Source organism: Podarcis liolepis (assembly GCF_965112155.1).
Source record: "Podarcis liolepis genome assembly, chromosome: 6".
NCBI classification, from domain to species: domain Eukaryota; kingdom Metazoa; phylum Chordata; class Lepidosauria; order Squamata; family Lacertidae; genus Podarcis; species Podarcis liolepis.
The window spans coordinates 81,725,414-81,748,507 of record NC_139559.1 but is presented as its reverse complement, the minus strand read 5'-3'; the positions used below and the strand labels follow the sequence as shown (position 1 = coordinate 81,748,507).

The following is a 23,094-nucleotide window of genomic DNA, read 5'->3' as shown; positions in this document are numbered from 1 at the left end:
CTTGGCTCATTAGCTAGTAGGCAGTCAGCTGCAGCTTCCAAAAAAGGGTCAAGAGAGCCCTACATACAGCAAATTACACAGTAGTCCAATCATGAAATTACCAGTATACGGACTATTGCGGTAAGGCTCCCCTTGTCTGGAAATGATAAAGGTAAAGGACCCCTGGATGGTTTAAGTCCAGTTGAAGGCGACTATGGGGTTGTGGCGCTCATCTCGCTTTCAGGCCGAGGGAGCCAGTATTTATCCACAGACAGCTTTCCGGGTCATGCAGCCAGCATGACTAAACCACATCTGGCACAATGGGACACCGTGACAGAAACCAGAATGCATGGAAACGCCGTTTACCTTCCCGCCACAGAGGTACCTATTCATCTACTTGCACTTGCATGCTTTCAAACTGCTAGTTTGTCAGGAGCAGGGACAGAGCGATGGGAGCTCACTCCATTGCGGGGATTCAAACCGCCAACCTTCTGATTGGCAGGCCCAAGAGGCTCAGTAATTTAGACCACAGCGCCACCCGCATCCCTACGGTAATAGCTGGTGCACCAACTAAGTTTGGTAAAGGATGCTCTGAGTCATACAGATAGGGATTGGGAGTGAAACTGATAAGAGGCTTTTTACATTTCACTATGAGACTAGTTCTTTTATGTTCTAGTCCAGCTCTCATTTGCAGACTTGAGCACTTGTTTACTGGAATTTTCTTGAGTTTCCAGTACTCTTTAAAGAATGAGCTAAAAGTTAGGAGCAACCTTTCTGTTCTCTTCCAAAGCACTCCTAGCCCCTGTGACTACAGGCAGAGAACGGTCAGTGTTGTGACCGGACTGTTACCAGTCACATAAGCCGGGGAGGGAAAATCTTTGGCTCCGCTGGTCAGGGATTTCCTTTGAGGTCAGTCCAGCAAGCTCAGGGGTATCACAGTTCTATCGCTTTCAAGGTTTGGGAACCTCCTCGAGTTGTGCCTTGTTAGGGGTAGGTGAGTAACTACACAGTTCCCTGGTCCCTTAAAATCCCCCTTTAGGCTTATTTATTTGTTTATTTTGCACACTTTCTTCTACAGTCCAGAATTCAGGTGAAAAATAGGAGGCAGTCAAAGGCACACAGAAAACCTGAGGTGCTTTTTAACAATAATAAAATCGAAATGGAACCAAGTAAACACTGTTGGATCTGCTCTGTTTTCAGTGCCCCGAGTTCATGGGTTGAAGTGTGTAGATGGGGGAGGAGAGAACATTTCTGTCACTCATTGTCCGTGAAGTAACGTACAGTACTCAATAGGTATCTGTGGCAAATAACTTGCAAAACAACCTGCTTATAAAATGGCAAGAAACACCAGTGTAAAGAAAAGGGGGGAGGGGGAGAGAGGAAAGAAACCCTTAATAAATCCCAAAAGGAGAGCAGTAAATCCTTTTTAAAGCTCTACTAGATGAAGCAGCATAGAATGCACACCTGCAAAAACTGTCAAAGTCATTTAGGATAACTTTCCTTTACTGATGTCCCCCTGCTGTTCACAGTTACTTAAGATTTTAATTTCTGTCTTTTCTGCATTTTCAACTGTGCACAATTTTCTCTGGCTTTTTTAGGGGGGTGGGGAATGGGGGGGTTGAGAGTGGGGGACTTCTTTTCTGATCAGTATTCTAATAACCACCAGACCTCTTCCATTTGCTAAAACAGAAGGGGGGAACAGAACTGGTTTCAAGTTCTAGGGAAGTTTATAAAGGTTTAATCTGGATAGCACTTGCACAAAGTTAGAAACCAACTTACATTTTTTTGTGTGATTTCTGTTTACAGAAATACCTTTCTTCCCCTTTGTAAAACGAATGCTGTGTCAGGGCAATTTCTTATCTTTGTGCTGAAAAACAGCCATGTTCTTGCTTGTTCCATTTAACCAGGATGAGGTTTTTGTCCATCCCTATGAAATGCCTTTCATAGAAACCTTATTAAAACTTTAGGACTATTTTTATGTTACATTAGAACATCAAAGGCAAGCAGATAGGTGTCTTATATGGCTGTCCTATGACTATGAAGCTCTTTCCCTGCCAGAAGGCAGCAGAAGTATGAGAAAAACTGTAAAAACTAAACTAAACTGGGGTTAAATTTTAATTAAACTGAGGATTTTCTTGTGAGTTTTATTTTCAACTGTTGTTACCCTTGAAGAGAGAGGGGATATGAACTGCCCTCAGTAATAAAAAAATGTGCGTTGTGCAAAGGTGTCTTTTCCCATACAGTGGAGACCCAGAGCGAATCGCAAATTCTTGTGGTGTGTTTCAAAATAGTGGGCACACTGCCAAAAAAGAAGGCCAAGACCATGAACGTCATGATACAAGAAACACCCACGGTTGCATTTGTATTCAAGCATGAATCTATTACTGTAAAATAACAAGGGAAGGAAAAGGGCTGCAGAATCCACTAGGTGTTGCTGGTGATATCTGTATAATAAAACAGTGTGTTTACTAATATCTTACTGGTACCTTCACACTGAACAACTAGCAATTTTCCTTTGGAGCTGTATGGAAAAGTGAAGGGAACTAAATTTGAAGAAAAGAAAAGAAAAAATAGGCCAAAATGAAGAGATATACTTCACAAGTTCATTTGTGAGATTTTACAAAAATTAAAACTAGTAGCAGAATGGCAGATATGATAAATAGCCATGTTGTATGCCACCATACAGAAAAATCATGGATGCAAACTATCTCTGAACATTGTCAATTAAAAAATAATAATCAAGAGATGCAGAACAGATGAAATGCCACCTTTTATTGGACCTGTTAAGTATTATTATTATTATTATTATTATTATTATTATTATTATTATTCAATAATGAATTCTATGGAACTGATTCTATGTAATTCACTATATTTTAAAATGCTTAGCCTCTCCATTTCCATAACCATAGGCAACTGTCATGATATAGTGATATTCAAGATCTCAAATTTGCCAAAACCAAAACCAAACCAACATCCCTTCCAGTAGCACCTTAGAGACCAACTAAGTTTGTTATTGGTATGAGCTTTCATGTGCATGCACACTTCTTCAGATATGCACACAAAAGCTCATACCAATAACAAACTTAGTTGGTCTCTAATGTGCTACTGGAAGGAATTTATTATTATTATTATTTTGTTTCGACTACAGCAGACCAACACGGCGACCTACCTGTAACTTGGCAAAACCATTTTGCCCACAAAGCTTTGTTTCAAATAACTAAATGTGATACCAGATTCTTTAACCAAATTCAACCACTTGGTAGTATATTCAAAATGCACAAAAGAAAATACTTCTTCACCGATGCATAATTTATTTAGGGACTTTCATGCTAAATGTGTAGTGAAAGCCATTTACTTAAATGACCCGAATAGGGCATACGACCAACCATGACTAGATGAAACTCCACGTTCAGAGGCGCTGTAGCTATGAATGCCAGTTATTTGAGGTCAAGCTACAGGACAAAGTCTGTTGCCTTCTGCCTCAGCTTGCGAGTTTCCCAGATCATCTGGCTGGCAACAGTTAGAAACAGGATCCTGGAGAAAATGGACTTTGGTTGAATTTAGCCAGGCTCTACTAACTTTCATGAATTTGTGTTCACCATAAAACACCACGAATCTGACTGAACCCTTACATTTCATGTTTATAGCTCCCCTTAAGCTAGTCTGAGGAGAAAAGGCTGATCAAAACAAAGAAAGCTGTGTTGGTTCAGGCACTATTTGTTTTTAGTGGGAAGAACACATTGCATGTTAAGCCCGTTAAATGTGGAAAAGTGAATTAAGGGCGTGGGACATGCAAAAGTGCTCAGGAAATGCGCCATTGCCATTTATTGTTCCATTTGGGTTTTCACAGCACACTCGGAAGATCAGGGGCCAAAAGCCCACACTTGTTGGGCAAGCCCAGGAAAACATTGTGTTTGTGTGCCTCAAACAGCTATGATAAACGGGGGTGATGGCTTTATGCAGAAGTCACAGTGAAGGCAGGTCTAGACTGGTATAAGCATCAAAAGATTATATCAGATGAAACACTGAAGGAACTATTGCTATTTTAAAAAAATCTATGACAAGAATAAATATTTTGTTTCTTAAAGCTGATCAGCTGTAAAGAATTACGGCTCAGCATGCAGCATTCACTGTCTACATACAGTGAAAGCATTTACACCACCAGAGGGCAGTCTTGTAATCTACAATGTAAATTTTTAGCAGTATAGGTTTTTTGTTTTTAATTAAAAGATATGCTGAGTGTTTTGCAATACAGAGGGATCATAATTGACATGCAAAAGACAAAAGATCCTCTTTTAAAACAAAAACTGTCATTACCAAGTGAATTTATAGATTATGATTTCTCTTGTCCAAAATATTTTCCTAATTGACTGAATTAACCATTTTTCCATTGGAAATCTTTTCTTTAAAACGAAGCATACTACCAAACCACACATTCAATACTGCTCACTGTTACTGTATATGACATCTGTCACATATAATATTTTATTCACATTACTTAAATTGCCAGATAGGGCTTAATGCTGCCCCAGAATTGTGCGGAATTTCCAGCAGAGAACTACACAGTGGAAGGACTGGAGTTATGTGGGCATAAACCACAATACGATTCTCCAAAGCTTTCGGCTGATCTAATTCCGAATGAAAACATACAGGTATTCCTCTTCCAGTTTCTGAAATTATTATGTGGAAGCGGGACTTTGAATTTGTTGCATGCAATCTTCAGATCACAGTATGAGATTTTTGTCCTGCCAGGATTGAGTTTTATTTGCTCACTGTATCCATCCCTACCTACTCCTTACTGGCAGGACAGGAGGGCAGCGAACTATTGAGTATGCCATTTCTCTGCTGGTCGGGCAGGCGGGAGGGGGAGGGGGAGGGTAGAAGGGAGGTTCCTGATGTATAAGGAACATGCTCCTTTCTGAAAATGATCCAACATGCCAGCCTGCAGGAGATTTGCCATGTGTAAAACAGAATCTACAAATGAACACACACTGCAACATGGATGGCATGCATTCGCTTAGGAAGCTGCATCGTTTAATATGGCCTTTGGATTTTCTTATTCAAGGATAAAACTTCAAAATATCCATTTGCTTCACTCTGATTTTTCCCCCCCTCCACGAAGCAACATACAACAAATTTTGAGGTGCTTTTCTGAGGGCTTCGTTAATTCTATTTGAGATTTTATTACTGATGGTATTTCACATGCTGTAATCTACCCCTGAAACCTTTGGGACAGGATGCAACAGAAAGTCCAGCTAACAAAATCCAAACATTTTGTTGCTATTTTGTTGCTGGAGCTTTGCTAAAACAAAGTTTCAACAATAAAGCACACGGTAATTTAAATATAGTATCTTTAGGAGAAGTAGTTCATTTGCTCTTTTGAAACATGCATATTGATACGAGGTGCGCTGGGCTTGCTGAAAAATCCACACTTTGTACCCAAATGTCATTTTTTTTTACTGCAGCTACAAGTTACCGCATGCCTCAAGGTACAAATCTTATATATATTTCATTGGAGACAAGGATGCACTGCTAACTTATTAATTATAAAATGTTCTCATGGCTCTGCTACACAGGACTCTGCCAAAAGTGCAACAATATTTTATAAGCCAGTAACTATTTAAAGCTCTCAAATGTTTCATTTTAAATGGATCAAGGCCTATCCCATCAGCTGAGAAGATGCTTGTGTGAAAAGGAATACGAGGGAAATCAAATTCACGATAGCAAAGAAATCTGCCAGTATATTTGCCTTTGTTCTGTCGGAAATCCTTATTTTTAAGAAATGCTCTGGAAACAGAATTTTTTGTTTTACCATTCAGCTGAAAAGTGACATATATGGACGCTAAACAAACAATGCCCCCCCCCAAAACCCCAACCACCAGAATCTGTAGAAGTAAGAGCTCAATAGTTTATGATGCCTGTTTTTGAAGGAAGGAAAGAAGTAAGGAGAAAGACATGTAGCTGCGATCAAATTGTGAACGCTGAAAAATGTCATAATCTGCTTTCACTTTCCTTTTTAGGATCTATTCTGATATTTATCAGAAAAGCTATTCTCGATCTAATTTACGCAGGAGACAGGAATTATCAGTTAGGCGTGAAGGCACGAAAGAGTTAACAGTAAAATACATGCCAAGGTTTTAATAAGGCTTTACAATAAAAAGCTTCAGTCCTCCACTTTCACTAGATTTTGTTGTGGTGGTTTTTCCCTTGCTTAGGGCAATCCATCTGTTAATTTTGACTTGCAGTGCAGTTAAGCGCTCTCTTCTTCCACCCCCCACCCCCCCCCCTCTGCACACCCACAACCAAACAGCCCAGAATAGCTATGAGGAGGCTGACACACACGCCTTACAGAAATAGAACAATTCTTTTCGGAACATCTTAGGCAAAGATCAATTGTCCATTTCTCATTTGTGTTTTGTTTCGGGGTCTCCCCCTCCACCACTTGCAGGATTAATACACAAATAGGTGCAGGCCCTGCTAACGATAAAATAGTTTGCGGTGGAAATTATTTACTTCTCCGTCTCGTTTCCTTTTGGTGCATTTTAATTCACTGATTTCCTAAAGTGCCTTCCCGATTGGACAACGCGAAAAAGAAGAAGTCTATGCTGGCTGTGATAGAGATTAGTAAATATTCATTGTTAACAACTGATCTGCACTGTGACCAATGCGGTTATTCTCAATGGGCAAACTGGCCTTGTTTTCAATAAAAGCAGAGAAGTAGCCTTTCCCTTGAGCCCTGTTAGACTGACGCGGCAGTTGGAACTGTCATCTTCACACAAAAGCAAAGGGGCTGGATTTTACAAACGCAAAGCCTAATTGGGAGATCTTCATGGCTCTACCCCTGACATTTATTTAAACCTCATCAAAAAAACAGGAAATAACTGAACTAATTAGTGGACTGGCATACAAACTACTATTTGTTGGGGTAGAAAAGCATATTCATATTCTGCTCTAGAAAATGACAGTGCTACTAATGATGATGTCAGAAACAATGGCATTAACATGATCTTCAAGAATGAAGATGACTTTGGTTTTATATACTGTTTCATAATGCCAATTCGTCAAACTCCTCGGCCCCAAATAATTTCCGCCTTTTAAATAAATTAGCAAATGACGAGTTTAATATTTATCTCTCAGGAGAAAGCAATAGAAAACACCTTAAAACTCCCTCCCAGAGCTAGGATTGAACAGAAAATATTATATATCTTTGGGCTCATTTTTATTTAGAAGACCACATTATATTTCCCAAGGTAGCACAGGATAAGCAATCTGTAGATGTAAAATTTGCACTGGCACTCTTTTAAAGGTTGCTGAACAGAAACCAAAATTAGGGTAAGTGTAGCAAAGACCACATTCATTTGAAATTAAATACAGTATATAAAAATCGTAATTCAGACACACATAGGTACTAATTAAAGACTGCTAAGCTTTATCTTACAGTATAAAACAGATTTTAAAAAACCTGGCCTAGACAAAAATGTTTGGGATCTAATAGTAAAAATCATTCGTTTAACACTTTAATTCTAGAATCCTTAGCCCATCATTAAATGTTGGGTGTCTTGATTACCTAGTTTATGCATAGAACATAGAGAATATACTGTTCTCAAAACTTGTACAAAATATGTAAAATAGATAATAAATTGTGTTCTGCCAGCATGCAGCTCTCAGTAATGATGCAACAAATTTATGATTTATTAAGATTAGCTCCATTACTGAACAATTAATGTGGAACAGCAGATAGAATAAACTGGGCAATATATCAGTAGATTTCTAATTTTCATGAATGTAACAAATGGATAAAAATAGATCAGTGTAAAAATTCAAATTAAAACTACAAATTGCCAATGTCTTTTACATTTAAAAGATACCTATATATTGAAAACAAAGATAAAACAGATCTTGCTATATCAGTTTACAGAACATACTGAACTTGTGGTAGAAGATGACACACTAGCTGTCATAATGCTTAAACGTGTTAACTATACATTTGCAGTTCAGATTTTTTCACATGTACTATTTGCTTTCTCAGTTGTCAATATATTAAATATTTACAGAAGTGGGTTGCTAAAAAAATTGATGCACTGAGTGTCTATATGGAACATACACCGAGAAGCTACAGATATAGTCGTTTACCACCATGTACCAAAAATGAATCTCTTTAAAACTGAATATAGCCTTCTTGCCTAATTAAAACACAAATATGCATAAATTACTTCTAATAATTTGTAGACTAAGGGATTCAACAGTAAGTCTAAAATTGATACTCACACAATTGAATCTCTTCCTACACCCTTTTGCTGCTCTACACACACACACACACACACACACACACACACGAAAGATCAAGATTTGGGCACCGATTCTTAAGCACAACTCTTGTTCCTATGTTCTGCTGCCATAGACATTGTTATGTTGGCATGGGGAAAATGATTTATGCAGCAAAGAGGGTTGGGAAATATATGGAGACACACCAAAGATGAATTATCTATCTTGCTTTCTCTCTGTCATACACACACCAAACTCCAACATAATTGCACAATACAGTATCAGCTAAATTCTTTAACCTGTCTTAGATTATGTAGCAAGCAAGCATGGCAGATGTGAAAATCTGTGCCCACTGCCTTGCACAGTCTGTGCCACAGCAGTCATGAACAAAACCAGGTTACCCTTTTATATAAAGTGATTTTCAAGGTGGGTAGAAATACAAAGCTTATTTAATGTTTATCTGCACATGGTGGGAAAGCAAGAAGCATTATGCTAACATTAATTCATGCCGACTAATTCATCATCATCATTATTACTAATTACTAATCATCGTTATCATCTGCCACCATTTACAGTTTAGCCAAGCAAAGTGAACTACAAATCTTAGCTTACAAAATAACCGAGAAGCAATCTCCTTCCACTTTGGAATTCAGGCTCAAAGTCAACCCAGGGAGCTCACAGTCCTTGAGTTGCAAGGACTTCCCAGGTCAACAAAAATACTCTGACTACTGTTGCATATGGAGTCTCTAAATACGTATAAACGTGAACCATTTTCAGAGGGGTAGCTGTGCTTGTTGTTTCAGCCGCAACAGAGTCAGCACCCTAAAAGTTTAACGAACATTTTGTGGCATGTTTAACGTCAAAGCTCATGGCACGATGCATAGGTCTGGATATATAGCTTTATTTGCAGCGTTTACCGTCAAGAGCAGAGATTGACTTTTCGTCATCATAACTCTGGGAACCAATGTGCACCCAAAGCATTAGTAAAGAGGAAGTTATTTAAAATATTTGAATGTAGAAAAAAAGGGGGGAAAGTGTCCTGAACACATTTCATTTTGTGAGTGATATTCTTTGACTACAAGCATACTTTCCGATATTCTTATAACATGGAAGTTAAAATCTGAAAACGTTTGTATGTATTTTGCTCAGAAAACTAACAATCTTCCTAGTTTTCTGGCACTAGTAACCAAAGTAATGAAGTGTATGCCTAAAATTTGGAGACTTGGGGTTATAACTCCCGCTCTCAAAGAGCCCAGGTACCTTTTTCACACCTAACAATACAAGCAACACGAAGACCAGTATACTAGATAGCACTGCAATTCTTATTGCATGGTACCTTTTTCACACCTAGCTCTCGCTGAGGTATGTAAACCTGTGTCTGGACTGTGCCACTTCAGATGACAGGTGGGGGCTCACACAATAGTATGCTCCATTCATATGTGAATATTAGGTGTCAGGAAGAAGGGTTCTCGCCTGAGATGCTATTTTTCTCTGTGCAAGAAATATGTTTACATGGAATACTCAGTCAGATGAGCTCCAATCTGCAGCCGGAAGGGGAACATCTGTGAGAAGTAGGGTTTAGTCTTCATACATAAAGGTAAAGGTAAAGGGACCCCTGACCATTAGGTCCAGTCGTGACCGACTCTGGGGTTGTGGCGCTCATCTCGCTTTATTGGCCGAGGGAGCCGGCATACCCGGGTCATGTGGCCAGCATGACTAAGCCGCTTCTGGCGAACCAGAGTTAGATAAAGCACTGCTTAAATAGATCCTGGAGTTCAAGTGTTCTGGCTTGGCACTGTTCCACCCATTAGAATGGGCAAGCAATGTTAAAAGGTGACACACACAGGACCTGCTACCATACATTACTTATTGCAACTAGACATGACAAAAGAGGGACAAACTGTCCCTATCTTGATTTGAAGGGAGTCATTCTTTTCAGAGTGCAAAGAGACCTTTCTCATGCCAAATGTTTACCCGCAAGGCATCCACCATCTCCAGCTTTCTCTTCAGCAGTTACCCTCCCCAAGGAACTCCCTTGCAAGCTTGGTCCCATTTCCTTTTCCCTAAACCTACCTTCCAACAGCGTTGATTGGAGGGTGCAAGGAAGGGGACTGTTCCTCTAGGACTTCATTTGGCCCGAAACCCATAGTAACAGGAAGTTGTCAATGCAACGGGGAATTTTGGAATTGCAGTTTGCTAGGATTTCAGGGTCGCTACAAAAGCAGTAGCTCGAAATAAGCCCGATCTTATTTATGAGCTGAGCCAAAATTTAAGGAGGTTTTGCCTCATATCATAAAAAGCTTGTTGTTTCCAAACAGCTCTCCCACTTCCAAAACTAGGCAACATAACCAATCATAACAATTAATGGCCCTCTTTAAAAAGCTATCTAACTTCTAGACCAAGTCAAATCGATAATTTGACGCTATGTAAGATAGGAAAAATTACAGAATCAGTAGAGTATCTACAAATATATCAATTATCAATATATTTTTGTTTATCTTTTCTGATTAATACTTGTACAAAGTATGAAAATGAGAGCAAGAAAATGCTTTACTAGATAGTAAGTCCAGGCAGCACGAATCTAAAATGTATATGTGCCTTACAATTCTTGAATCTTTGACTATGGTACCTTGTTCCATTAATAATTCTGTACAAATACTTTTAATGTGGCAGCTAATGCTCAACATTGGCATGAACATAAATGATATTTACTTAAGCTTCTCAGTGTTTTGGTTTGACATATTTTTGAAATAACAAAATCACAGGCATGCATGGAGATGAGTTGGAGTAGATGTTTGAAACCACACTCATCCAAATTTTTGTGCCCCTTTAAAGCAAATTTCAACACACACAAGTAGCATTCTTTTCTATTTCAACAAAAGCATGCAAACTTACATGCTTTATACAGAGCCAGACCACAGTTCAGTGGTAGTCCAAATGCTCTCAATTCCAAATACTTTCAGTTCCACAAGTATCTCCAATTTGAAGGGGGGGGGGGGACTGGAAAACCTCTACTAGCCAGAGAGCAGACATCATTGAAGGAGATGGAGAAGTGGTCTGACTCAGTATAAGGCAAATTTATACATTTTTATGCTACCCATCAGACAAAGAGAATAAATCATATTTCTTCAATATCTTTCAAGAGGATTTTTCTTCTTGAAATTACCTTACCTGCCCAAGTCTTCTTTTCTCTGTGCTAAGTCTTTGTGGATTATGCAATGTGTAGACTGGAGTATATTGCACAAAACCTGAGCTACAAATTCCATACTCATCTTCTGTTTCCTACAGAATAAAATTAAGATTGAAAAATCTTTATGCATTTACTATATGTGCAACATTTAAAGCGTCAAACAGAATTTCAGACAGTTTTACTCTGTATTCCAAAGGACAGAGTTAATCACTAAAACCATTTATTTATTACAGAGACTAACAAACAGAGATATTTCTTTAAGAGTTTAATATCTCTGTTTTGTTAGTCACTGCATACACACACATATATGGTACTAAATCACTTTTGCTAAAACAGATGGGGGGAAAGATGTCATAAAAACTGTCACCAAAATTAACTTAAACTTCATAGCAAGATGTTTAAGCTGCCAAATAACTTTTAAATAGAGTGAAGCTTTCATGAAGAACAATTAACAACCAATTCATGTAATCAGCCTTCACGCTTGAAGGAGAAGAGAAATAATATTAAAAGTACTCGCTATACAATTAAATATTGCAGGAAAACAAATAAAAATTTTAAAACGAACAAACAATGCCTTGACGACATGCCTCCAATACATTTATATTGCTGCTCTTGAAAGTTAAGGGATTTCAGCATGCTAAAATACTGCCACCATTTACAGATCTCATGAAAGTTAGACAACTACACCTTCTGAATTACATTTCTCTGGTAAAACTGGCTTGCCTTAAATTCTCAGCTTGAAGCAAAGGCTTCAATTGTGATATCAAAGCAATCAGCTTTATGAAAACATACATCCTGTTAACGTATCTTTGAAGACCTCTGTTTTTCCATGATAAATATGCAAACAATAAAGAGATTATTCGAGTGGATGCATAGAATGACAGATAGTTGCCAGAGGGCTTGTTATAAAAAATGTATTGTTGAACAAAGGGCTAAGCATATTTCAAAAGTCATTAAAAACACAAATCTTGTGGGATTTGTAAGGTATGTGCTTCAAACTGAAGCAAGAAACAAGGTAAGAAAGTACAAATTCTGTTACATACCTTGTGTTTTAACTTACTTCTCACCTCCTTTATCCCCTGTTTTGCATGATTTTTTGCCTAGAAAAAAAAGAAAAAAGAACTAAATGGCTTTGCAAAACAATGGTTTGAAGAGTGCTGCATATGAGGTGAAATTTAATTAAAAATTAAATCTCTCACATTATGTGGTATAATGAAAGGAAATTACTTCCTTGCTAATTTCACACATGATTGTTAATAAGGTTTGAGTGCATTAAAAATTGTATCTCAGCATATGTATATCTGGGTTACCAAAAAGAAAAAACAACTGCCACTAATTAAATGATATTTCTTTAATAGTTATTTTGTGCATGATGGTATATTTGGAGAAAGACTTAGTTCAACCACTTGTTGAATAGTGAAAAAGTTATGGCAATGGAGTTCCAGTTGTGTCGTTTTATGCAGCGATGTTGCTAACTGTGGCATCTTTGAGTTGACACCATTATTAGGTTTACATTTTGTTGCACCAAAAATATCAGTCAAGTTTCATTCCACTATGTGATATCAGCTTGCATAAAAATGAATCTTAGAACTTCCCTTAATTCAGAGATGCAATAACCTCACACAGCTTAATCAACTATGAACCCCAAAATTTGTGATCACCTCCAAACTGGTGCCAAAGTTTTGCGGTTGTTTTGCAGCATTTTCAGGTGAAACCTCCGCGTTTTGCAGCGCCCCATGAACTGAGTAATTAATACATCAAACCGGGATTCGTAATTAACACTAGAAAAATCCAGCGTTGTCTGAATTGCTTCAAACCACACACACCCATTGCATAAAAGGTAGTGGATGTTTTCTTAAAGAAAAGGTTAAGTTTTAAGAGAGCCAGGGGAGCTCCAACCGCCAGTGTGGTGTAGTGGTTAAGAGCAGTGGATTTGTAATCTGGTGAACCAGGTTTGCTTCCCCGCTCCTCTACCTGCAGCTGCTGGGTGACCTTGGGCTAGTCACACTTCTCTGAAGTCTCTCAGCCTCACTCACCTCACAGAGTGTTTGTTGTGGGGGAGGAAGGGAAAGGAGGATGTTAGCCGCTTTGAGACTCCTTCAGGTAGTGATAAAGCGGGATATCAAATCCAAACTCTTCTTCTTCTTCACCCATTTGGATGCAGCTTAGCTACTGGAATTCCTAAAGCAGAATTCCTACAATGATTAGCGGCTTTCCACACACATATAGCTGTCGGGCAAAGCAGAAGTCAACCGGGGGCAACTAACTCTAAATTATGATGGGGACTGTCGCTCACAATTTCAAGGATCTGGGGAGAAAAATGGGCCTCGCAATAAACACAATAAAACTGGTAACTGAGACTGAATTTAAATATATATGTGCATTCGGATGGTCCCTCTGCACTGCTCTGCTTGCAAGTGACAACACACTCAGATGTCTCCCTATGCCTATTTGAAAGCATTGCAACACATAAAAGCAGTATCCATACTCTGATATACATTTGAGCAATCTTTTCAGACTGATCCAAACAAGTCTGAAAAGTTGAGCTTGGGTATAGGAAGGAGTAGCATCATGACACGGCACCTTGGGGTAGCAATGGGTCACCAACGCTTTGCTGCAACACAGCAGTGATGTCTGGGTTTCCCAGTGGCAATATATGGTGAGCTGCCATTTTAATTTCCCTCAATGCTACAGAGTGATGCTAGGTCAGGGCATTGTGGGAAATTCAGATGGTCACTGCCATAGCCACCATCAGCTGAGCCCCAAGGGGGCCACAACAACATAGGAGGGACCCAGCAGTGGGCACATTCAGCACTAACAGATGAAGAGATATAATTGGCAAAATAGAGGGAGGAAAATCTAGTGGAAAAAAGAGAAGGGTAATTTTCTGACAACCTGTTAATGAGCTGCGTGTAAATTATAAATGAGCACATGAATCCACAGTGCTTTTAATGTATTTACCTGGATTATTTTTCTTCATATGTTCGGTATGATTTTGAATTGATGTACAATTAAAAATTCTCTTTTAAAAAAGAGATTAAGGAACTGATTTATTTATTGATGACTGGAGCCTCAAAGGAAGGCTGTGATTTGGAATAATAGTTTTCAGGCAAGGAAGGCTCCCCTTTGCCTCTGTGTTTGGCATTTAACCTTGCTGTTCCTTCACACGCAGAGCGTTCCCAACGTGAAGATAATCCCCATGTAGAGGGAAGGGTTACTAAACTTGCAAGGTTGCTGTGAAGCCAAGTGTGTGTACTTGTGGCAAAATGTCAGATGCTGTGGCATGAATACTTGCAGCAAGCCAGCCAGCTATTTGGGGGAAGGGGCATATAACCCCAATATCTTAACAATCCACAAACTGATGAAGGAACTCTAGAAATATCATAACTAGACACTGGAAGGACCTTTCAGGAGTGAACATAGGCCACTGGTACCAAAATGTATGGGAAGTCGCCATACTGGAAAGGATAAACAACCAACTTAAACTAGCACGAGGACAAGCAAAGGAGGATGCCGTCACCCCAGTGTGGCTCCCTGTAATCACACATACAGCACAACAAGACAATGCCCTATCCCTGCAATAGCATACAAATCAACATGGCTAAACTGACCCTGGCCCCCATGTTGTCGTTGTTTAGTCATTTAGTCATGTCCGACTCTTCGTGACCCCATGGACCAGAGCACGCCAGGCACTCCTGTCTTCCACTGCCTCCCGCAGTTTGGTCAAACACATGCTTGGTAGCTTCGAGAACACTGTCCAACCATCTCGTCCTCTGTCATCCCCTTCTCCTTGTGCCCTCCATCTTTCCCAACATCAGGGTCTTTTCCAGGGAGTCTTCTCTTCTCATGAGGTGGCCAAAGTATTGGAGCCTCAGCTTCACGATCTGTCCTTCCAGTGAGCACTCAGGGCTGATTTCCTTCAGAATGGATGCGTTTGATCTTTTTGCAGTCCATGGGACTCTCAAGAGTCTCCTCCAGCACCATCATTCAAAAGCATCAATTCTTCGGCGATCAGCCTTCTTTATGGTCCAGCTCTCACATCCATACATCACTGCTGGGAAAACCATAGCTTTAACTATACGGACCTTTGTTGTCAAGGTGATGTCTCTGCTTTTTAAGATGCTGTCTAGGTTTATCATCACTTTTCTCCCAAGAAGCAGGCGTCTTTTAATTTCATGGCTGCTGTCACATCTGCAGTGATCATGGAGCCCAAGAAAGTAAAATCTCTCACTGCCTCCATTTCTTCCCCATCTATTTGCCAGGAGGTGATGGGACCAGTGGCCATGATCTTCATTTTTTTGATGTTGAGCTTCAGACCATATTTTGCGCTCTCCTCTTTCACCCTCATTAAAAGATTCTTTAATTCCTCCTCACTTTCTGCCGTCAAGGTTGTGTCATCTGCCCCCCATACACACACATAAAAAAACAAAAACCATACTGCAACCAACTGAACGCAACCAACCAAGCTCTGGACCCTCCAATCTCTTGCAATGCCAATTAAAAGATAGATAGATGATAGATAGATAGATAGATAGATAGATAGATAGATAGATAGATAGATAGATGATAGATAGATAAATGATAGATAGATAGACAGAGATAGGACCTACCCACATGACGCTGGCACAAAGAACTGCATAAACACTATGCAATAGATAGACTATCATAATCCCTGTGGCCTTTCCCCCCAAGCGCACAATGTCTATGACAATAGTGTCTCATCACGAAAGTAAACAAACTGTGAAAAAGACTATGAATTGAAAGTGGAAACACTATATGTACTTGCTTGTTTGCTTGTTTTGTAACACAAGAACATCTTTAATAAAAACTAATTTTTAAAAAATTGATGGGGGAATTGACTTCCCTCTCAATCTTTATCTAGAAATGTGATGATGTGGAATTCGCTGCAGTGCTGAAGAAAAAAAATATTAGTAAGAGACAGATAATGCTCATCTGAAAGTCACTGAGGGTGCAGTACTCAGATAGAGACGAAGGCCTATGTAAAGAAAGTTCACAGCCAGAACGGTGGTGTTGGAGAAATCGAATTAGTACTATATGGAGAAAATCACTCACAAGGATGGAGGGAGAGGTTGGAAGTTTAGACCAAAACACTGGGTACAGGGAAGAAAGGGCTGAGTTTCCCTGCTGCGTTGCCAAGCTGCTTTACCAAACTGAAATTGTGTTGTGTGTGAGTGAAATGAATTTCCCCTCGACAGTGGTACCTTGGTTCTCAAACACCTTGGTACTCAAACGCCTTGGTTCCCAAACGCTGAAAACCCGAAAGTAAGTGTTCCGGTTTTTGAACATTTTTCAGAAGCTGAACATCCAATGTGGCTGTCGGCTATTGTTTCCGGGGCGCCTGCACCAATCAGAAGCTGAACCTTAGTTTTTGAACATTTCTGAAGTCAAACGGACTTCCGGAACAGATTAAATTTGGCACTTTTGTTTCTGTTATTTATTTAGCACTTTTGTTTTTGAGGCTTTTTTGGTTAATTTGTTTTTGTGACTGACTGATTGGTCTCGTTAGATAGTAAAATTCATGTTAAATTGCTGTTTTAGGGGTTGTTTTTAAAAGTCTGGAACAGATTAATCCGTTTTACATTGCTTTCTATGGGAAAGCACACGCTGGTTTTGGGATGCTTTGGTTTTGGAACGGACTTCCGGAACGGATTAAGTTTGAGAACCAAGGTACCAGTGTATACCTGGCAAAAATGGCCTTTAGTTTGGATAGTGAGCAGTGAGTATGATTTGCATGCAAACTCCAGCATACTAGGAAGCCTGGAAATTGGTGGAACTCTAAATTAGTCCTCTTCTCTGCTTGCAACCCACTCTATTATTCCGTTCCCTTTCTAAGCAAGGAACTAGGTTGGGTCCTGCATCACGGTAAAAATGAGAAAATACTATCTGCATCCTGGAGTTAAGCTTGGCAAGAAGAACAGGAGGACTGGGGGAGTTATGGTCCTGTTCTTGCCAACCCTAGTTCCTGGAAGCTGTAATAGCTGTTCTGGAAATAAATTCATTTTTTAAATTTTTTTTGCAGTAATTTAGATTAGAATAGGACATGCAGTTTGCAGAAAAATGAAACAGAACAGGGCTAGAGCTTACATATTGGTATGCTGTTTTCATAGCTGGGCTGGCTCGGGTCATAGCTGTGTTGATCAGGGCTCCTCCTTTCTGAAATATACAATGCATAAATATTCTGAAATACACAAAACACACCTTGATCACCTTCCCGGCATAATTAAAGGTTAAGGTTTTGCAAAGCAAAAATAAAATGCAATGGCCTCACCACTGCCATTGTCACTCCCCGATATCCCTCTCAGAAGATTTATACAGCTGCATTTTGTCAGCCTTTGTCTGCTACAGCCCAAGCATTATAATATGTCATCCCTATGGCTGACACATTTATCAATGCTTTTTAATGTAACCATATAGGGCACAATCTACCAGGAAGTTCTCCTTCATAAGCTCTGATTGTATAAACAGAAGTTGTGTGAGAGAGGCTTGCACAGAAGTTCATTGTGCATATGCTTCCATATCTATTGTACAAATTCCTAGACATCTTCCTGTAATTTGCTAAATGAGAATACTACATTATAGCAATAGATGGAAGCCATGGGCACATTTTAAATACATTGACACACTTCCTTACCTTAACTGTATACATCCACTGGTGATATGACCTTGAATTTCCTAAAACACAAATGAGAGAGAAACCAGAAAGGTAGGATTCCTTTAAAATTTTGTTTGTCCAAAAACACATAATATTCTTTACATATTTACATGCAGTCCCAACTTTCTATGGAATGTAAAAGACTGAAACCTCACTGAACATCAACATGATGTATTCTGCTTTACTACAAAACAAAACAAAAAGATGTGTTGGTTTTTCCTGAGAATGCCCATACCAAATATGAAGAAAACTGAATAAAATTGCAGGAATTTGTATTAGAATATTAGTTTCATACAGTGGAAATAAGGAGTAATATATTAGAGTATTAAATGGCATTTTTCTTTTCCTTTGCTGTCTACAGTAGCTACTGCCTTGTAGGTGAGGAAAATTAGGCAAATGGGAGAACTACAAACAGATACACGTTTACTGGGCACTATTACTCTATTAAATTGCTCACAACGGTCAAGTTAAAATTTGACTGCTTGAAAGAGGAAGCTTTCCTTTTACTTAGCAGCACAAGCAAGACTCGTGGGTTTGGTTTTTAGACAACATTAAGAGAGAACGGATTGTTGATTTTGAGATAATGTGAGAGGCAATGACAATTGCTGCAATGGAAACTTCCAATCCAATAAACGGAGCTAAAAAGAAAGAGAATGTGAAGGGTTTCCCAAGCTACATATGGATTTTACAACAGTGCTTCAAAAGCCTCTTAAACTCAATAATAAACCTAACAGCTAGAGGCGGAGTGAAATTCTGTTTACTTTGCACATTGGGGTACAGCCAAAAAAACACCTCACCTCTTATAAACCACTTCTGCAAACTACACACGATGGTGGCAGAACCACGTCTTCCAAAATGCACGTTCCTGTCAAACAAACACCTGTATAGCAGGCGGGAGCAAATTCTAGTGAAGAAATGGGATGGGACTCTCAATGATGAGAGTGCATGTCTGACAATGAAAAAAGGTGTCAGGCTCAAGCCCTGGTTTAAAGGATGAGGTAGCAGGTAGGGAGAAACAGCTCCGCCATTAGAGTCTGGAGAGCTGAAGTCAGGCAGAATAGACAATACTGGAATATAAGGCAGCTTCCTAGGTTTTCTGCATGGCAGGTGGTTGCGAAATCCAGGTTGTTTTTCCTTTCTGTACTCAGAGCTCAGGTGGGACAAAAATGGCTAGGATACATGGGTTGCATGAGGAAGAGCAATGGGAACCTCCTCTCCCCTCCAGTTTTGGAAGAAGTCATTTTGCTGTTTTGCATTTTGAGTAACACGGCATCCATTTTGTATATCGATTAATCTGTTTAGTGAAATAATGAGAACTCTCTACAGCTGCCTGGTGCCATCCAGCTGTTTCTGACTACACCTTCCATAACCTCAGTCGTGGCCACTGGGCACCATGGTGGTGAAGGCCAACAACATGTTGAAAACCAATTTTAAAAACCACCATTATTTCTTTCATGACCATCTATGCCCTTTTAAATGGGGGAGGGGGGGTGTTATTGGTTTTGTTCGTTACTATGGTAGGAATTTCTGTGTTTTTACATTGTAAACCGCCTTGTGGTTCTTGGATGAAGGGTGGTATAGAAATTTTAACAACGACGACGATAATTTCAACGCAACGAGAATGAAAAGACCCAAACAGTATGGACAAAAATCTATACCTCCACCAAAGCCACCCGAAGAGATTTCTTCTTCAAACACATCAGAAAACCCTTTTCCTGCGTTTAGCTTTGCAAGTCGACCTTCAATGAACTGCAAAAAGAAAAAAAGTGGATGAAAGCAATTATGTCTTTGTTGAAGGTTCACGTTTCAAATCTTCTGTTTAATTCTTATTTGTTCACAGCACTACAGAAAGTGCCAGAGTTACAGAAGGAGCCCCATTATTGTCAGCTAATTCTCTGATGATGCTCCTGAGAGGATTCCACAGGCTGCCAATCTGCTAATGGGCCATATCTAAGGTGCTAGCAATTATATTAAAAAGTTCAAAGCAACCTGGACCCTAAATGTTTGAATTAGCATCTCCGCCCATATGAATCTACCCATGTGTTAAGATCGGATGCTGAAATCGTCTTGGCTGTCCTGCATCCAAGGAGCACTGCCTGATCGCTGGCACCTTTGGGAGAGTCACTGCTAGTGTCCCTTCATGGCTTAGATGCATGGCATTCATCCATAAGAAACCACGCATTCAGTATCAAGGGCCCGCTTTTGTGAAACTCCCTACTAGGTGAGGTCAGACAGGCCCCCTTCCTGCTGAACGCCTGGTGCTTTGGTTCCAGGCAGCCTTTTAATTGAAATCTGATTTTATCACATCGGTCCTGAAAGACCTACATTGGCTCCCAGTACGTTTCCGAGGACAATTTGAAGTGTTGGTGCTGATCTTTAAAGCCCTAAAAGGACTCGGCCCTGTATACCTGAAGGAGCATCTCCACTCCCATCGTTCAGACTGGACACTGAGATCCAGCACCGAGGGCCTTCTGGCTGTTCCCACACTGCGAGAAGTGAATCCATAGGGAACCAGGCAGAGGGCCTTCTTGGTAGTGGCACCCACCCTGTGGAACACCCTCCCATCAGATGTCAAGGAGATATAACCTTTAGAAGACATCTGAAGGCTGCCCTTTATAGGGAAGCTTTTTAAGGTTTAATGTTTTAATATGTTTTTATATATGTTGGAAGCCGCCCAGAGTGGCTGGGGCAATCCAGTCAGATGGGTGGGGTACAAATAATAAAATTGTTGTTGTTGTTTTAACTCGTTTTTAGTTTTATTGTACTGGTTTTCTTGTACACAGCCTAGAGCAGTGTTTCCCAACCGGTGTTCCGCGGCACACTAGTGTGCCGCCGGACGTTGCCTAGTGTGCCGTGGGAGGGAGGCGGGCGAGTCTGGCTAATCCTCCGGCCCCGCTCCCCCGGGGAACGTGCCCCGTCATCCGCTTCTGCCTTGCTCCCTGTGACAGGAATTCCCAAAACTGCATCAGCACCTGCCGCTTGCCCAGCAGCCCCGGCGCTGCCTTGCGCCCGGCGCCCCCGCCATCCTCGGCGCAGGGAGCGAGGGGCGCGCAGGCAGGCGCTGCCCGGCGGAGCGACGGCTCCTTCCGAGCGGCTGGCAGTGTCTGGGCATGACTGGCCTCCCGCCTGGTCCCGCGGCGGCTGCAGACGCGGCCGAAGCAGCGCAGGGAAGGAGACGCCCGGCCGCCCAGCCCAGCCCCGCACGCTCCCACTCTCTCTCGGCGGCCGGGGAGCGGGGCCAAAGCGGGCCCCCACCTGAGTGGCGGCTGCGTGAGCCAATAGGCGAGCTGGGGCAGAGGGGGAGGCGGGGCTCCGGAGAACAAAGGAGGGAGGGGGCACCCGGGAGAAGGGGGCGGGGCGGGAGGAGCGGGGAGCGCGGCGCTGCGCCCGGGACGCCCCAGTTCCGCCGGGTTAGAAGCCGGCGGCCTACCTCTGCTGGCCGTGGAAGGCAGCCGGGTCTGGGTCGCGCCCCGAGAGTGGCGGGGTCCGCGCACAGCCTGCCCTCCAGGCTGGGAAGTGGCTCCTAGGCTCCGCCTGAAGCCACGCAGAGCCCGCAACGCGCCCTCGCTCTGCTGCCTCCTCCCACCCCGGCAAGGGGAAGGGAAAAAACTTTCACTTTTGTGCGTCCCTCCCGGCGTGACGCTGCGCGCTGACGTCACGGGGCGGGGCTTTAATGGTGGTGTGCCGCGAGATTTTTTTCCGGTAAACAGGTGTGCCGTTGCCCAAAAACGTTTGGGAAACACTGGCCTAGAGATAACTTTGATTAAGCAGCAAACAAATTGTTGACATCAATGAAATAATGATGAATCTGCTTTGCAACAACCAGAGAAAGAACTTACTCTGTTGGGGCACCCAATTATGGAACACCTTCCCACTTGATGCATGGTTGATGCCAGTGCTGATGTTTGGTGAATGTAGTTGAGAAACCAAACAAATTGAGGGTGGCTTAACATGTTAACAAAGTAGCAGCAGGAGGAGGACATGGAGATATTGAGTGACATCATCATTATTATTATTATTATTATTCATCATTATTAGTATACTGCCCTTCATCTGAAGATCTCAGGGCAGTTCTTAAAGGAACAAATGCAAAATAATAATATAAAATACATAATAAAACAAAAACAAACGAGTAACGCCCCCCCTCTCAGAAGACTTGGACTCTCATCTCCCTGTGAAGAAATGTGAGAGTTCCACACACACATCTGGAATTTGCAAATTTTGATTCTTTCCCAGGGTACCTCCATAGTCATTAAATAATGCTATGAATTGTACCGTATTGTACCTGAGCATTTATATTTCATATTGTTTCATGAAGCAAAACTCATGATTTACTCAGCTGAGGAACAGAACTATGCTCCAGTCAGTTTTACAGGATGACTCAAGGAAGAGTCCGTTCATTTCCTTAGTATTATTACAGGCCCAAGCCAAAGAGCTGAACCTTCCATAGCAATTTCTCTTCGTTAATTTCTTCATATTCGGTTGTATATATACCCACACATGGTCCAAATTTAATTATAGCCACAAAGACTTTGTGACTTACCTTTGTAAAGTTTATTATTTAGGTACATACATTGGCACATTTTACACTATAGTTTGAAGGACTGGGAACATGCCAGAGGTTTATACCGTCCTTACCGTCCTTTCCCTCACATGTATTCTCCCTTCTCTTTCCTGGTTTGCTGTAACTATCTTTTTCCCCAATGCTAAAATCAGACAAACTATGGTTAATGCTAACCATGCTAACCCACTTGTTTTCAAATCACGCTTTGGAGACAGTTGCCATTTAAGCCCATTTGGACCTCATGGCTCTATCTGATTAGAACAAACTAGGAAACAGAATAAGAAATCAGCATGTGAGACTAAGACATGCCCGTAATTCACCAAACCATGGAAAATGCTAATCTGAGCCATAGAGAAATTTAGAGTCTGCCTATACACAGACGCATGGTGTGAAGTAACACCAGATTAAGAACACAAGAGC

General features: G+C 40.9%; 1 protein-coding gene across 3 annotated transcripts in view; it reads right to left on the bottom strand.

The window, feature by feature from the left end:
• DENND1B (DENN domain containing 1B) overlaps positions 1-23,094 on the bottom strand; it is a 173,399-nt gene that overhangs the window by 13,685 nt on the left and 136,620 nt on the right. For all 3 annotated transcript variants that reach the window (XM_083506774.1, XM_083506773.1, XM_083506772.1), the window contains 5 exons: positions 19,769-19,859; positions 18,090-18,130; positions 17,543-17,611; positions 12,481-12,537; positions 11,419-11,529 (listed from right to left, as the gene is read on the bottom strand). In XM_083506774.1, coding sequence (XP_083362900.1) covers positions 11,419-11,529; positions 12,481-12,537; positions 17,543-17,611; positions 18,090-18,130; positions 19,769-19,859 — 369 coding nt within the window. The remainder of the gene's footprint in view (positions 1-11,418; positions 11,530-12,480; positions 12,538-17,542; positions 17,612-18,089; positions 18,131-19,768; positions 19,860-23,094) is intronic.